This window comes from Apis laboriosa, unplaced genomic scaffold, assembly GCF_014066325.1.
Source record: "Apis laboriosa isolate Shangri-la unplaced genomic scaffold, ASM1406632v1 scaffold105_cov147, whole genome shotgun sequence".
NCBI classification, from domain to species: Eukaryota; Metazoa; Arthropoda; class Insecta; order Hymenoptera; family Apidae; genus Apis; species Apis laboriosa.
The window spans coordinates 1279988-1295652 of NW_025220714.1; the positions used below are offsets into that span (position 1 = coordinate 1279988).

General features: G+C 44.8%; 1 protein-coding gene across 1 annotated transcript in view; it reads right to left on the reverse strand.

The window, feature by feature from the left end:
- Positions 1-13641, reverse strand: part of LOC122710455 — a 23286-nt gene extending 9645 nt beyond the window's left edge. Inside the window, exon 1 of the mRNA XM_043928322.1 lies at positions 8546-13641. Coding sequence (XP_043784257.1) covers positions 8546-12186 — 3641 coding nt within the window. The 5' untranslated portion in view covers positions 12187-13641. The remainder of the gene's footprint in view (positions 1-8545) is intronic.
- Positions 13642-15665: the final 2024 nt, after the last annotated feature.

A 15665-nucleotide genomic window follows, 5' to 3' on the forward strand; every position in this document is an offset into this window, starting at 1 on the left:
TCTCTCTCTCTCTCTCTCTCTCTCTCTCTCTCTCTCCAAATTCAAGGACGTTGTTACGCAACACCTTCCTGTACCGAAAAGTAATATAATTTGTACAGGAGTATAAGGTTCGCAAGAATTTTACGATTTTTTCGTGATACACGCGAGACGACAATGCGGGAAATGAATATCCCGTTTATACGTGTGTCACGAACGAATAGGGAGGAAACATTCGTGAAAAGGGAGCCACGTGGCGATACGTGGTGACACGTGCTTTGTGTTATCCGACCTTCGTACTAATGTGTCAGCGAACAGGTCCAAAATTAACTTGATTCGTGTTATATATGAATTTAAAACGATCCAGATTTCTTGAACGGAACATTAATTATTACATATATATATATATGTAGAAATATATCACGAGATCAAATATCTATTCACCGATTATAAAACTGTAATTGTTATTTTTGGTGTAACGAGGAGACATTGGACGGATGAAAATTTTCTACCAGAATGGAAATGTAGAGACGAATATAGGAAGAATGAAAATGAAAATGGAAGGGCAGAAAATGGCAAAAAGCTCACTGATCTATTTCCGAATGATCTTTTAGTTATACATAGATTCTTTGGAATTTGGAATTGGAAAAAATGAGATATAAATGGAAATACTAATTTAAGAAAAAAAAATCTTTAAATCAAGATTCGTCAATACCATGGAATTAAAAATAAGGAAGATATATATACACACGTTTAATTTCTAGTTATACACAGATTCTTTGGAAATTGGAAATGGAAAAAACAAAAAATGAAATATAAATGCAAATTTAAAAAAAAGAAAAATTTAAATCAAGATTCATCAATACCATGGAATTTGGAATAAATATATATATACACGTTTAATTTCTAGTTATATACAGATTCTTTGGAAATTGGAAAAAATGGAAAAAAATGAGATATAAATGCAAATACTAATTTAAAAAAAAAAAATCTTTAAATTAAGATTCGTCGATACCATGGAATTAGGAATAAGGAAGAAAAATATATATATATACACGTTTAATTTATATCGATGTATGCTGTCGATCGTATCGATGTATTTTAAAAGAAGGAGAAGTAGATTGGAGCATTGACCAGGGTCTATGAACTGAACGTTGCCGAGCAGAATCCACCCACCTAGCTACAGGAACGAAGCATTGTCTATGTACAGCTAGTATATCATACGAACATCGATCCGTGAGAGCGGGTCCCATACCTCTCAACCGAAGTACAAATCTCTACGCCCTAAAACGACCGCCGCCACGTGTTTGTTACACTTGTCTTGTTTTTTTTCCCCCGGCCGATTCTCGTCCTCCGCGAGATAGACGGAAGAAATTTAATCCCGTTCGAGGCATTGAACAACAATCGGATCAATTAGGGGTAATCGCGTTAAGATATAGCGCAAACAAGAATTGGAAAAATACGTATAAATCTTCCATCCTCTATTCATTCTAATGGTAAAAAGTATAAATATTTCTCTATACTCATTACCAGTTCTTTTTTTCCTTACTTTACTATCCAACCGAGCCGACGAATTTACGATGAATTTGATTAAAATCGAAAATGGAAGATGACGATAATTCTGCTGAACAGTTATTGAGTTAAAAAAAAAAAAAAAGAAGAAGAAGAAAAGAAAGAAAAAAACGATAGAGCTCGGCGGCCGATAAATTCATAATTTCTCTAAAGCGATCTAAGTGGCGGGTATCTAGAAATAGAATCGAGCGTCCTGAATGCCAATGGCGTCATTAAATCTAGATCGTACACTTTCTTGCGACCACTGACCGAGATTCGCCCGTTCACAGTTCCCGCACACCTTCTGTAATTCGAGTGTCTTCTCGTAATTCTCGTATATACAGGCTTTTAACACCGACCTCAGGTGTTCCCTCCCCCTCCAGAGTCAGGTATCTCGAGTATCGACAAGTATCTCACGTATCTTGCGTAACTCGAGTATCATCTCTCTCTCTCTATCTCTCTTCTCTTTGTGAGGGAAGCGCGCACTATTCTGCCCAGTAGTAACACGCTGTCCGCTCAAGTAGCCCAGACAGCAGTTGCTACCGGTCCGGGTTATTGCGACCGACGACACTCCTCCAGCATCCAGTTCACTCCAGTTTTGCCCATATTTTTTTTCACCCATCTTAAACCCTCCCAATTTAATTAAACCAGCTTCAATTTTATTTTCTCGCAGTATTATCTTAATACTTTTATACGCCTCGATCCTACGGTTTAATCATAATTCGATTTAATCGATTATATATATATATATATATATATATATATATATATATAGAGAGAGAGAGAGAGAGAGAGGCGTAATAAGTTTACCAAGGTCGAAGGACGGTAGAAGAAACGTTGAATTTCATCGATCGAGGAAGCGCGGAGACGACGCTTTTGAACCGATTCTTCCGCGGCCAACCTCTGCTCGTTCGCTCATCGTATTCATCGATCCGTCTCTAAAGGGGCGTCCACATAGCCGATGTGCGATTCGAACCGGTGTTCTCTCTCTCTCTCTCTCTCCCTCCCATGAGTTATATACCTCCCGAGACTATTTAATAAACCCTGCGCTTTACGAGTATTATTAGCCGTGTCCCACCACCGTGTAAATATGTGTAAAAGGGGAGGAAGGACGAAAGCGGGGAGACAGGACAGGAGGACAATCGGAAAAAAAGAGGAAAGGGAAAGGAAAGCAATTAGAAGTATAAGAATAAGAGAAATAAAAAAGGAATGTGAAAAACTCACATGGGTAGGGGAAGGGGAGAAGGAAGGCGGGGAGATGAATGGTAGAAAAAGAGGAATTTCAAGAGGCTCGAATATGAAGAGGCAAAGGGGGGGGGGAGAATCAGCGGGCGTAGAGAAAAACAAGAGAGAAAGAATACATGTATATATATATATATATATATATATATCTGTATATATATTCTTCCTCTATATATATATGTGTGTATATAGAGATCGAGGCGAAGGAGAAGGATAGAGGCGAGTTCCTGCTATCCTTCTCGTTTTATCCATCCCCTCCGCCTCTGCCCCCCCGTGGCAGGAACGTGGGCGTGGACGTAGGCGAGGTAAGCCTTCAGGGCCGGCGAGCATCGACCGATCCAACTGGACGCATCGTAAATCGTGACCAGCCTCGTGATTCTTGGGCAACATTGATAGACACGTCGATACGATTATCCATTATTAGACAACCTTCGAATTTTGCGTATCGCGTATTTCGAATCGAGAGAAAAAGGGAGAGAGAGAAAGAGAGAGAAAAAAGCACGATCTTTCTTCTTTCGCTTCCAAAGAATTTATCCAAGTGGCCAATTGTACAATTAAGCCAGCATTTTCGAAACGAAGTAGTATAAGTCAGTGCTTGGATCAGTGTAATTTTCGTTCAATCTCCAATCAACTTTTCACCGAAACGAGCGGGGGATAGTTATGATGTTCAGTTCGGATTGCATGCGTTTCGTACATAAAATCTTTCTTCGTTTTATCGATCGAACGCGAACTTGAACTTTCATTCAACGATGGGGAAAATTTAATAGTTGAATTTCGTTATCGTTCAAATGTAACAATAAGCTGAGATTATACGAAAAGCGGTTATATAAAACGGTTATTCAAGCATTTTAACAATTTGAATTTAACTTAATGTAAAACTTTATACGAAATTTTCAACTCTGCTTTCGTTCCAACAAAAAGCAAAAAGAAACATTACGAAAACGAAATTAATTTAAAAGAAAGATGTGAAGGAAATAAATAATAAAGGAAGGAAATCAACGAAGAATCGCGATGGAAATGAGATCGGAAGGCGTTCGTAATTTGCCATTCGATATCTCGGCCGAGAGGGGAAAAGAAAAAAGTGTATCGGACGTGGTTTGGAACGATGGAGAATGAAGGTTAAAGGACGAATCCGTTCTACATACTTCGAACCTTGCCATCAGTTTTCGAGAAAAGAAAGAAAAAAAAACGTTAAAACGAGCTTTCGTTTCAATTTCCTTCCATTCTCTCCCTTCCCCCCGCCCCGCTCTCTCCGCTAGTTGGCCTGCGGCTTTCGAATTCGCCGTTCGTACGATCGATGAACGTTCGTGTCGTCACATGAGAACCCTCCTTTAATACCCCTCCCCCTCTCATTAAAGCCGTCCGCCGAACGCGGAGAGTAGCATCCTAATGCTATTTACACAAGTGCTCCGCCAGAGCGAAAGGGCGTTCGAAAAAACTGTCCCTCCTTTTCTCTCCTCCCTGTGCCGCCACCTCGTGTTACAATAAAATATCCATTTGCCTCTCCTTCACCTAACCTAACCGTTCAACGCAAAATTTACATTCGATTCAACGCGAGCCTCGTGACGCGTGTTACGTTTCGATCACGTTCGTGTTCGTGTTCGTGTTCGTGTTCGTGTTCGAGCTTCGATTCTAACCGTTTGGAAGCAGAAGAACGCCTCGAAATATCAATTCGACAAGATTTTGGAAATAATTATATACGATTTGCAGAAATAGGTTAGAATGACGAATTATTTTAAATTGTTCATTGTTTGATAGATTAGATATGTTGTTATCGAGGATCTATTTGATTGTTACTTGTATTTAAGTTTTTTTTTAAGGAGGATTGCGAGTTTCTTAGAGTTTCTGTTTTTTTTTTTTTTTTTTTTTTCATGTTTCTGGACCTCGCGACGTAGTAAAAGTTTCTTCCTCCTATCGTGACTCCTATCATTATATCCCGGCAACGAAGGTAATTCCAACTGACTACGTTATAATAAGAGAGGCAATGGAGACAATGGGAAGGATCGAGAGATATAATGACTTTCCTATAGAAACGAAGTAAAAAGTCGGAAACTAATGAAAATTATTTTCATTAACCTTTCATCAACGTGGCGTGGTTTCGAGATTGCTTTCGAGGTGCCCAGTGCGATCAGCGTTCCCTGTTCCATTTCTTTATACATTGAGGAAAGGAAGAAAGTTTATGACCGACAATCGGTCAGAAATTCTATTCTTCTCCGACGATAATATTCTCGAAGTGAAATTGTAAATATTAATAAACCTCGAAAAAATGAAACGATGGAGGATTTTGACGCGATAAATATTCGTTTCGTTTCGAGAAACGACGAACAGCGACAGATAATCTTTATCTCGATCCTTCGAGCAAGGACCGAACGGTATGAATTTGCGAGCGGTGTCCGGTTGCGCAACAGTTTCTGCTCGGAAAATGTAGCGAGGCGAGGAACGTAGGGCAAAACGCGGGGAGCCACCACGACCCACTTTCGCGTCTTGCCAATTGCCGATCCGTAGGAGCACACACGGTCCTAATTAGAGAAGTCTCGATCACCAATTAGAAGAGACGCGTTACAAGATCGTGCCATCGGGAGGAATTCGACCACCTCGTGAGAAAATTTTGCTATCCGAGGTCGAGGAGAAACGTTTCTTCCTCCTTCGACGAAGGAAGGAAAAAGAAGAAGAAGAAATTCTTTCTCGATTCTCTTCTTTTCTTTCTCTTCCTCCCCCCCCTTGTTTACTTCTCGATTCGACCACCTCCCACGATTATTCTATTCCAGGATTGTATTCTAAATCCGTGATCCGTGAAATTTCATATGGCAGACGTTCAACAACGAATAAATTACGGTAGGCCGAGTGCTCGATCCGCTCCGGTCTCGATATTCTCGCGAAGATTAAGCGGTAGAAAGTAGGAGGAATTCGGGCTCCTCGTCTTGGAAACGAGCCGTTTTAATCCACGGTGATCGTCGAATCACTCCCCTTCACCAATTACATTACGGCCGATTCCATCGATCTGAATCGTGGCAAATTCTGTTACAAACTTCTGTTACAAAAAAAAAGAAAAAAAAACGCGTAGAAAACTATCCTTTCCCCTCCCCCCCCTCTCAGATGCCGATATTCTAGGATCTCTTCTAGTTATTTTTCGTTATCGACACCATTTGTGGTTTTATATTCCTATAAATTTCGTTTTACGCGCCATAAATAAAGATAGAATAAATACCGGTTGATCTAGTTTTAAATCGTCGCTTATTTTTCCCCTTTTCCGTCGAAATAAGATAAATACGCAACTAGCAAAAAAAAGAAAAAAAAAAAATAATCGGTTTACAAAGAAAAGTTTGGCGATAAACTTTAAATTTGTCCTCTTTACGAAAAAAAAAAAAAAAAAAANAAAAAAAAAAAAAAAAAAAGAACTCGTAAAAATCGTATTCCGTGAAAATTCTTTTCGAACAGTATCTAAACTTGGATGAAGTTGTCTCGATCGCGACTTGACGCATGCGCGTTTCATTTACGTAAACATCGATTATCGATAATCACATAGGTAGGTATTCAGGTTTAGGACGAGCTATCGAAATAAATCAAGATGGCGCGGGAAGAGACGTGCGTCGATCATCTCTCTCCATGTAGGAGGTAACAGTGGTCAACAGTTTTACCAACGTTCAAGTTTACCCGTTTAAATATTTAACAGTGGTCATGTATGCGTCGTCGATCGGCTCGTTATAACCAAGCTGACAGACCGGAGGTGGAGCCTGCGACAGATACAGAGTCTCTATCGTCGGTTCGGTATTAAAATGCAAATGATCACGCTATCACCGAGCTTGTGCCGTTCTATCAGTGTGTACCTCTACCTCCGTCGTCGTGGCCATCATCGTCAAGTCGCAAAATAGTATCCTCTGGTCTCCTTTCCGTCCATACTGTATGCATAAAGTACACGCCGTACACGCCGTACACGCCACCGTCGTCTACCGTCGTCTACCGTGTCGATACGTATAGAGAAAATTTAATTGTTCGTGTACCATGTCCGACATTTGACCGCGTTAGATAAATTGAAATTTCACCGTCCTTGGAAGAAGGTGGAGAAAATCGGGCATCAAATCGTCTGGCCAATTGTAACGGTGAAAGTGGAAAGGGTAAGATGCTCGGCCACGTTACTTCGATTGTTGCAGTTGGTGCTCTTTGTCGGTGATGATCGATCGTAAGTGAAAGTATTCGATAATTATTCGATTAATTAATCGTCTTGTCCCGCGATGGACGACAGTGATGACAAAGAATTCTTCTGGTTCATTAAGATCACTCTTTGATTGAATAATACTCTTGATGCGCGAGATGTTGATGGTTAATTATTGATTTGACACGGTACACTCTCTCTCTTTCTCTCTCTCTCTCTCTCTCTCTCTCTCGATCAATCGATCGATATAGACATTAGAAGTTCCATAATACGAGTTATTCGATGAATCGATTATTAAATAGAGGCGTTTAAAGCTAGCCACTGGTTGAACGACTATGAATACTAATGCTTGGTGCGTGATCGGTAAATTTAAATAGGTATAATTTAATAATGTTTATTAAATTCTCCATTCGTTCGTGTCAACCTTCTATGCGATCGAATCTAATTGTGTTTATATCTCTTTAACCGTGTCCTATCTAAAATTAGAATTTGAATAAATTTATTTCTAAGGTTTTTTTTTTTTTAAGGACGAAATGGAATTTCGAAAAAGTCTTAGCGAGTAAAAAAGTTTTTTTCGTCCTTTTAAAAAAGTTCATTCGCGAAGAAACAATACGTTCGAAAGCATACATCGATAGCAACGCGGCTCTAACTTCTTTTCTTTTAACTGGCAACGTCGCGTCTGCAAGTTGACTCTACATCTAGATGCAGATTGCAGATGCAGTAAGAGGTTAATCCGTGGACTCTCAATTTTATATGCTTTTCATGATTTCTTTTTTTTCTTTTCTTTTCTTCTTTTTTTTTCTTTTTTTTTTTTTTTTTACTTCTCTCTTTCCTTTATCCTTTCCTCTACCTCTCTTTCGCATTAATTACAGTCGACGTCATACAGACCAGACGTATTTCATTCCAACATGTTCCATGGGATATTTCTCTACTACCTTCGTTCGTGCGTACCAGAAGTCAAATAAAATAACCACGCATAATTATCTTCATCGAGTAAATAATGTCTATACAAATAAATGTCTCGAAGGAAGAAGAGGAATTTAACTTTTTTTTTAAAAACGATATTTCACGAAAAATTTCTGGCCCGTTCGAATTGTTCCAATTGTTCCGCGTGCAAACACTTTCGAATATTATTTTAAAATCTTTGACAAAATTGAAAACGATATTCAAAGTTGAACAAAAAGATAATGACATTACACGCGATAATTACGGGATTCTCGATCCGAAATATTTTTTTGCACGATATCTGACGTACATCAAATATATAATTAATATTATATTCGTCATGCAAATGAACACTTGCGTCAACCGCGTGAAATTGTTTATCGTGTTACGTAATGGTTAATTGTTCGTTAGAAAAATTGAATGTTAAACCGGTTGTAATTGCCATATTGGATAAAAAATATCATATATCATTCGAAGATTAACTATTCCCCCCCGAATTATTAAACACACGATCGCTATTTCGAAAATAACAATATTTCTACGTACACCTAATTTCCGATATAACATTTGAACTTTATACTTTTCATATATCTACACGCTACGTAATAATCGAACGCGATCGAAATTATCGTTGCGTTCGTTCTTCGAAACGGTACATAAAAAAGAAATAAAAATTACCTGCCGAACAAAGGATGCCAAAGTTGCGACTCGTCGGGCGAACTTGCCGTGGAGCTGACTTCCGGTTCCTGTTTAAGCAAACCGCTCCTCACCCTGAGCAACGGTAGATAGGTATTGGTCCTTCGGCTGCTGGACAGATCGATCGGCGCTGGCATCAGGGTGCCGATCGGTTTGCAGCTGAGCTTGGGCCTCGTTTGCAGCGCGTTCTTCCTCCCGTTGCTCGCGTGGCCACCGGGCCCCCCTTTGTTGCTCGCCCCGTTGTTGATCCTCGGATGCGACGATTGCCGCGACCTGGACACCGGCCCCTCGCCGTGATCTAGCACGTGCTGAAGATGGGCCAACGATATCACCAACAGATCCGGGTCTCGGAGGAGATCCGGCCTGGTCAACGCTTCCGGCAACCTGAGCTCGGGCCTCGAGGCCAACAGTTTGGGGATCTCGGCGGCCGGGGCGGCCGCGAGGCCCGGCAGATAGTCCCTGGGAACGAGTAGGGGGTCCGGTATCAGGTGTCCCGACGTCTCGATCAATTCTCTAAGTTGACTAGCGGGATCGAGAAGCTTGTCGGTGCTGGTCGACGTGGCGCAACCCTCCTCCATAACTTGATGCACCCGCACCTTCGCACCCCTCTGACACGTGGACTGGCTCTTTTGCCTACCGCATACGGACCACTCGGCCGACATGGGCCTCTTGGCCCCGCGCTCCGCCCCCGCGAAATACGTGCTACTGTGAATGTCACCGCTCGACATCGGCCTCCCACAGTTCCTCACCTCCTGACCGTGAACGGTCGACCGCTCTTGGAGACAACTTTTGCCCCCCCTCCCCCTCGATGGATGGTGATCGAGGCGGGTAGGAAGGTGGTCGCTGGGCACCTGATCGCACCTGTTCGAGATCTCCTTCTGCTTCTCGTGATCCCTCATCTCCATCTGGTTCGGGGAGGACAGTATACCCTTCAACGTCAAATCGTTCTTCGCGTCCTCGGAACAGGACACCGAGCAAGGAGGGCTCGGCAGCAACCTCTCGAGGTAGGCGGACGAGGGCCTCCTCGAGGCCGGGGAACACGGTATACCGCTCGGCTGGGGGGACACAACCGTGCCACGAGTTCTCAGCTCCTCGAGCACCTGCTCGTCGAAGTGTTCCACGTCCTGATACTTGCACTTCGCCTGCGCCTCGCTGCTCCTCCCGCTCGAGCTCATCCTTCGCGCCTCGCCCTTCTTCCCCCCCTCGGCTGCCTTCGAACGCTCCTCCGAGTTCCCTATGCCCTGCCTGTGGAAGTAATCCAGCGAGTCTCGATTCTGACGTCTCAGATCCTCCAACACTTGCGAGTCGCAATCGTCCTCCTCCTCCTCCTCCTCCTCCTCCTCCATGTCTCTTTCCTCGTCCTCCTCCTCCTCCTCGTCCTCCTCCTCCTCCTCCTCCTCCTCCTCGTCCTCCTCCTCCTCGTGAAAGAATCCCTCCAACCTCGACTCGACCTCCCCGCCCCCGTAACCCTCGCTCTTCGGGAAATTCACCGTGCTTTCGGGGGATTCGACTCGCGACTTCGCGCTCGGCGACGAACGACTCGCGATCGCCTGAGAATTTCGGTATCGATAACTCGGGATGATGATGGACAAACCGGGAAGATTTTTCGGGGGCGTGGAGGTGGAGGTGGAGGTGGACGTGGAAGTAGAGGTGGAAGTGGTGGTGGTGGCGTTGATACGATCCTGGTGGGAGGACTCGGTCGCGGAATCGGCAGGATTGTTGTTGTTGCCGCTCTTCAACAACCTTTCCACGCACTCGGCTTGGGAGTCGGGCGAGCGGCTGGACGAGGACGCCTTCGAGGCGGGCCTCGGCGCCGCTGGCCCGCACTTGGCCATTTCGGGGGTGTGGGTCCTCGTGATGGAGACGGAGAGGCCGGGCGTGTTCCTCAACGCGTTCAGGATCTTCGAGCTGTCGTTGTAGTCCGTTATCTTCACGGGTTCGCCGGGATCGTCGGGACGCTCCTCTTCCAACTGGCCGCCCTCCTCCTCCCCCCTCCTCCACCCGCGAGGGTTCGGCCCCCGTTTCCCCCGACTCCCAACGCCACCGTCCGCTTCCGCGATCTTGCACGCGGATTGCTTCGACTCGCCCTCGTCGCTCTTCATGGAAACAATAACGACCTCGTCCTTCGCTCGTCCAACGCTCCCCTCCTCCTCCTCGTCTCCGTCCTCCTCGTCCTCCTCGCCCTCCTCGTCCTCCTCGCTCTCGGTCTCCCGATAACCGAGAATTTTCTCCCCGTGTATCTCGATTTTACCCTCGGCAACGTTGTCCGCGTTGCTTTTGTTGATTAACGGGTCGGCGTGTTGTTGATAGCTGGAGACGGCGTCGCACGTGGTGGCCGCCCTCGACGATTGCTCCCCGAGCCCCCTGTTCGCGGCCAGTTGCTCTTGGACGAGTTCCGGAGGGGGGGGATCGTTCGCTTTGCCCTCGAGAACCTGGTCGTAAGTTTTCGTGGAATCGACGGGGAGATCGGCGCTAGGCGTGTCGGTGGCTAGAACCGGGGAGGCCGTGACATCGATCATGTTCAATATGTCCTGAATGCCCGCCTTGTTCCCGTGCCTCCTTCCCTTTTCGCTGTCCGCGGCCTTCCTTCTCCTCCTCCTCCTCCTCCTCCTCCTCCTCTCCTCCTCCTCCTCCTCCTCCTCCTCCTCCACGTCGTCCTCATCCCCGCTCGTCTCCCCCTTCCTCCCCTGAAGGACATTCCGATGAACGCCCTCGGGCAATCGGGAAAAGTGTAGCTGCTCCAACACGACTCGCGGTTGGAACAGCTTGTCCCTCTGCAGCCTTTCCAGCTTGTTGTTCCTCCTTTCCTTCCTACTTCCACCTCTCCACGCCTCCTCTTTCTCCGATATTCCGTCATTCCCTTCCTCCTTCCCCTCGTTCCCGCCTCCTTCCTCCTCCCCCCCCTTCCCCTCCTCATCCTCATCCTCATCCTCCTCCTCCTCCTCCTCCTCCTCCTCCTGCTCCTGCTCCTCCGCCCCCCTCTCTGCCTCCTCCTCCTCGTCCTCGTCCTCGTCCAAGCAACGCACCCTTCGCCGTTCCTCGTCCCAATTCGCGTTGTTCCTCATCTCCTCCAGAGGGAAGCCGTAAGCTGTCTGCCGACACTTTCCGGCCTCATCGCGGCTCCTCTTCCTCCCAACGTGCCCCCCTCGCGCGGCCAAGCCATTGGTCCGCCCGTTCGGGGGGGCCGATCCCTTCGCCACGTGCCCCCTCTTGCCCGCGAGTTTTCGCGCCCCCTCGCCCCCCGATGCGACTTTCGAGCAACTCGAAGAGGAGTTTGCGCCGCTCTGCGTCTTGTGCACGGCTGCGGCTGCGGCTGCGGCGATGCCCAGCATGTTGGACGCCGTCCTCGGTATCGAACGCCATCCCTGCGCCGTCTTCGTCAGCTTGATGCGATTCCTCTTGTCGTAGTCCTCGCATCTCACCTCGACGATCCTCTGCTCCCTCTGCGAGGCCCAGAGAAATATCGGGTTCACCTTCGGCCGCTTCTCCCCCGGCCCCTCCTCCTCCTCCTCCTCCCCCCGGTAAGCCTGCCTCTGATGCTTGTGGTGGTGGTGGTGGTGGTGGTGGTGATGATGACGCCTTTGACGACGGGGCGCTGTGCCCCGTGCAGGGGCCCCGCTCATCACTCCATCCAACGAGCGGTTGTTACTCTGCCACCCGTCCACCGAGGCGACTTCCTTCTCTCCTTCTCTGCCCGCCTTCCCCTTCTCTTTCCTTCAAATAAACAAACTTTCCACGAGGAACCACACTGTGCATCAAAATAGTAGCGTGATATCCGTTCGAGAGTAATTTCGAAATATTCCTTCTTTATTGCAGTCGTTGTTAAAGAACGAGAGGATCTTTATCGGTAGATCACATCGTTGAAACGTGTCCCCGTCTCCCCGTCAACGTGTATCTCCGTGCCGTGGTGGCTCCATCGACTGAGTAATTAGTTCGTATCACGGGCAGGCATTCACCCCGCGCACCCTCCTCCTCCCCCCCTTCCCTCCCCCCTTCCCCGGCCTCGACTCACCCCGAAGTCAATTTCTCACCGTCCATTAACAAACAACAAGTCGGTTTCGTTGAGCAAGCGGCGACGATCGATCTCAAGGGCATTGACATTGTTGACCCACCACTTTCGCGACCAAGATGCACCGGACATGACACACTCCCCCACGTATTCTTTCGGTAAACCGGAACCCCTTCTCGACGAAGAAGAAGAAGAAGAAGAAGAAGAAGAAGAAGAAGAAGAAGAGGGGAAAGCCACGCGACACCAAGGGAGGCTGGGGAAAGAAGAAGGCGAGTTTTCGAGGGCAGACTTTTGGGATGTTTAATATTTGTAAGAGAGATTTGGATTAGATTAAAAAAAAATGAAATCATTCACTTGCGTCGATTTTCACCCACGAGGCACGTACGTCTCTATCCGTGCACGAGAAATGTCGATTTGCATCGAGCTTGCGGCGTCGACTCCGTCGAGCTTACTCGGCTGGCAGCACTGAGTACGTTCGACCCGTCGAGCTTCTCTCCAACGCTCCAACATTCGCCTCTCTCTCTCTCTCTCTCTCTTTGTCCGCGAGGCTCTTTCCTCTCTCTCGCTGGTTACACGGTGGTTGCGCCGGCCTTGTCGCACCCTAAATCTCTCTCCTCGAAATTCTTTAATCCTTTCCACTGTCCCGACTTCGCGACTTCAAGGTCCGTTTCCAACCAAGCGCTCCTTCTCTCTCTCTCTCTATATCCCTCTGTCCTTTTTCTTGTGCCTCCTTTCCCCCTCTTTCGATATTTGTTTGTTTACTATTTCTTTCCACTTCGATTCATAGATAGCGATTCTATGTTCCTCGACCGACGCACCGATCGACCACGATGAAATCGCGCTCGTCCAACAATTGTCATCGATGACATAACACCGTGAACAAACTTATCAACCGGTTACATGTCGTTACGCGCGGAGTCACTGTCTGGGAGCTACTGTCGGTACCTCCTCGTTGCCTTCCACTTCGTCGCCGCCGCCCCCGCTCCTCGGAATCGCGACTCAGGATCGGATCTATCCGCGACGCCCCTCGTCTTGTTTCCTTTCCTTCGTTTTTTTTTTTTTTTTTTTTTTTTTTTTCCTTTCCGTTTTCCTTCCTTTCTTCCTTCCTTATCGTCCCGTTCGGCTCCTTTCTCTCTCTTTCTCTATCTCCTTATCCCGGTTATAACGGACAGTTCTGGGAAATATCGAGATTTTTAATGAGACATCGTTGAAAAGAAAAAGAGATTTTTGTTCGAGATTTCGTTCAATTTTCGGGAAAATTTCACGCGCTTCTAGTGTCGCAATACTAATGTTATGACTATGTAACGTCGGTTATTTCTGACCACGTTCAGTTTTGTTTCAATGCGGATGAGAATCGTAATAATTCTTTTTATATTTATTTATTTATTTTTTTTTTTTAAATAAAATGGTTTGAAAAGAAATTCGATAAAAATTTTATTATTGTGAGATTATATCTGTGTATATAATTGAATAAAAATTTTGTGTATTATCGATAATTAAATTCTTTTCCCTTTTAATAATCGTTAATAATAATTATCATGTTTGTTATCTATAAGATGATCAAGTTTCGATTCTTTCCTTCCGACGACGGATCAAATTCATTTAACATTCCAATTAATTTAAATAATCTTGACGTCGGAATAGATATTGTAATTTCGTGCTTTGCAATTGTGTGTGAGTGTGGATAACCGCGTCGGAAGTTATTTATAAAGTAAAGTGTGTTTCTACATTTTCAACGCGAGATTCGCTCTTCGAAAATTCTTTGTGCCAAAATTAATATGACAACAAAATATTTTTATACCAACCTAATTAAAAACTGAAAATGTTGTAAACTTTGCAATAATTAAACATCTTCATAAATATATTGAAAAACCACGTGCGAATTTCGAAATGTTATCGAATACATTTTATTCGATTCGATAAAGAAACGTTTTAAATTTCATCTATAAATTTTCCCCAAGCCAAATAATAATCTTGCTTCTTGCACAATTTCTATTTTCAATCATTGAATTATTACAAAAAGAAAATTAAAACGATTAAATTTCATTTCATAATAAAGCATATATATATAATTTTTTTAAAATTAAAGTCGACGTGATTATAGAAAAAGTTTTATTCGATATAAAAAAATATAAATTACAAATTACTATTGGGGAAAAATTTTTACCCTAAAACTTTTCCACGTGTTGATATTAATATAATTGATAAATTATCAATGAAAGAGAGCCTTGATATTAATTCCAATGTCGCGGGGTAACGGAACGCGGTGCGCCGGCACTGTCGCGTTCTTACCCCTTACCCCGAGATAGCCAGCTCGCGACCGGAGCACCGACCATGGAAAGAGACCGAAGGTACAACGAACGAGGACGGAGCGCGAAGGAAGAGAATGGGATAACCTGTGTGTATATACGGGTATACAGAGTGTACCGAAGGTAACTTCGATTACAATAGTATCAACGATTTTACCGGCATTAAAGCGGAGTAACAAAAAAAAAAAAAAAAAAAAAAAAAAAAACCTCGTCGATTNAAAAAAAAAAAAAAATCCTCGTCGATTAACCTTATACGCGTTATCAACAATCCTCCTCCTTTCGTCGTTTTATTTAAATCGTCCATTTCCGATAACGAGATATTCCTAAACATTTCGAAGCACGACAAATTAGCACAAGGTCGTGATCAACTGAGTTAAACGGGCATCTTTTTTTTCTCTCTCTCTCTCTCTCTCTCTCTCTTTCTCGATTCAATATTGGAATTACGCTACGACTTTATATCGACGATTCTACTCGTTTGTCGCTTTCCAATTCGTACACGACTCGCGTATCACGGACTCGTTTTTCCGTTCCGTACAGAATTGTTGCATGAAGAGAAAGAAAAAAAAAAAGAGAAGAGAAGAGAAGAGAAGAAAAAGAAAGGAAGAGGGGAAAAAAAAAAAGGACGTTGGTATTTTCAGAACGAGAGATTTACCCGTGTCCCCGACGAGGAACTAGTTTTCGATAAACGAGCACCTCCTCGTTAAGTGGCTCCACGAAGGGGGCCGAAATCGTACTCACCCTATATCCCCGAGCGTTGGCGGGATAGAGAGGGCCGGGAGGTGAA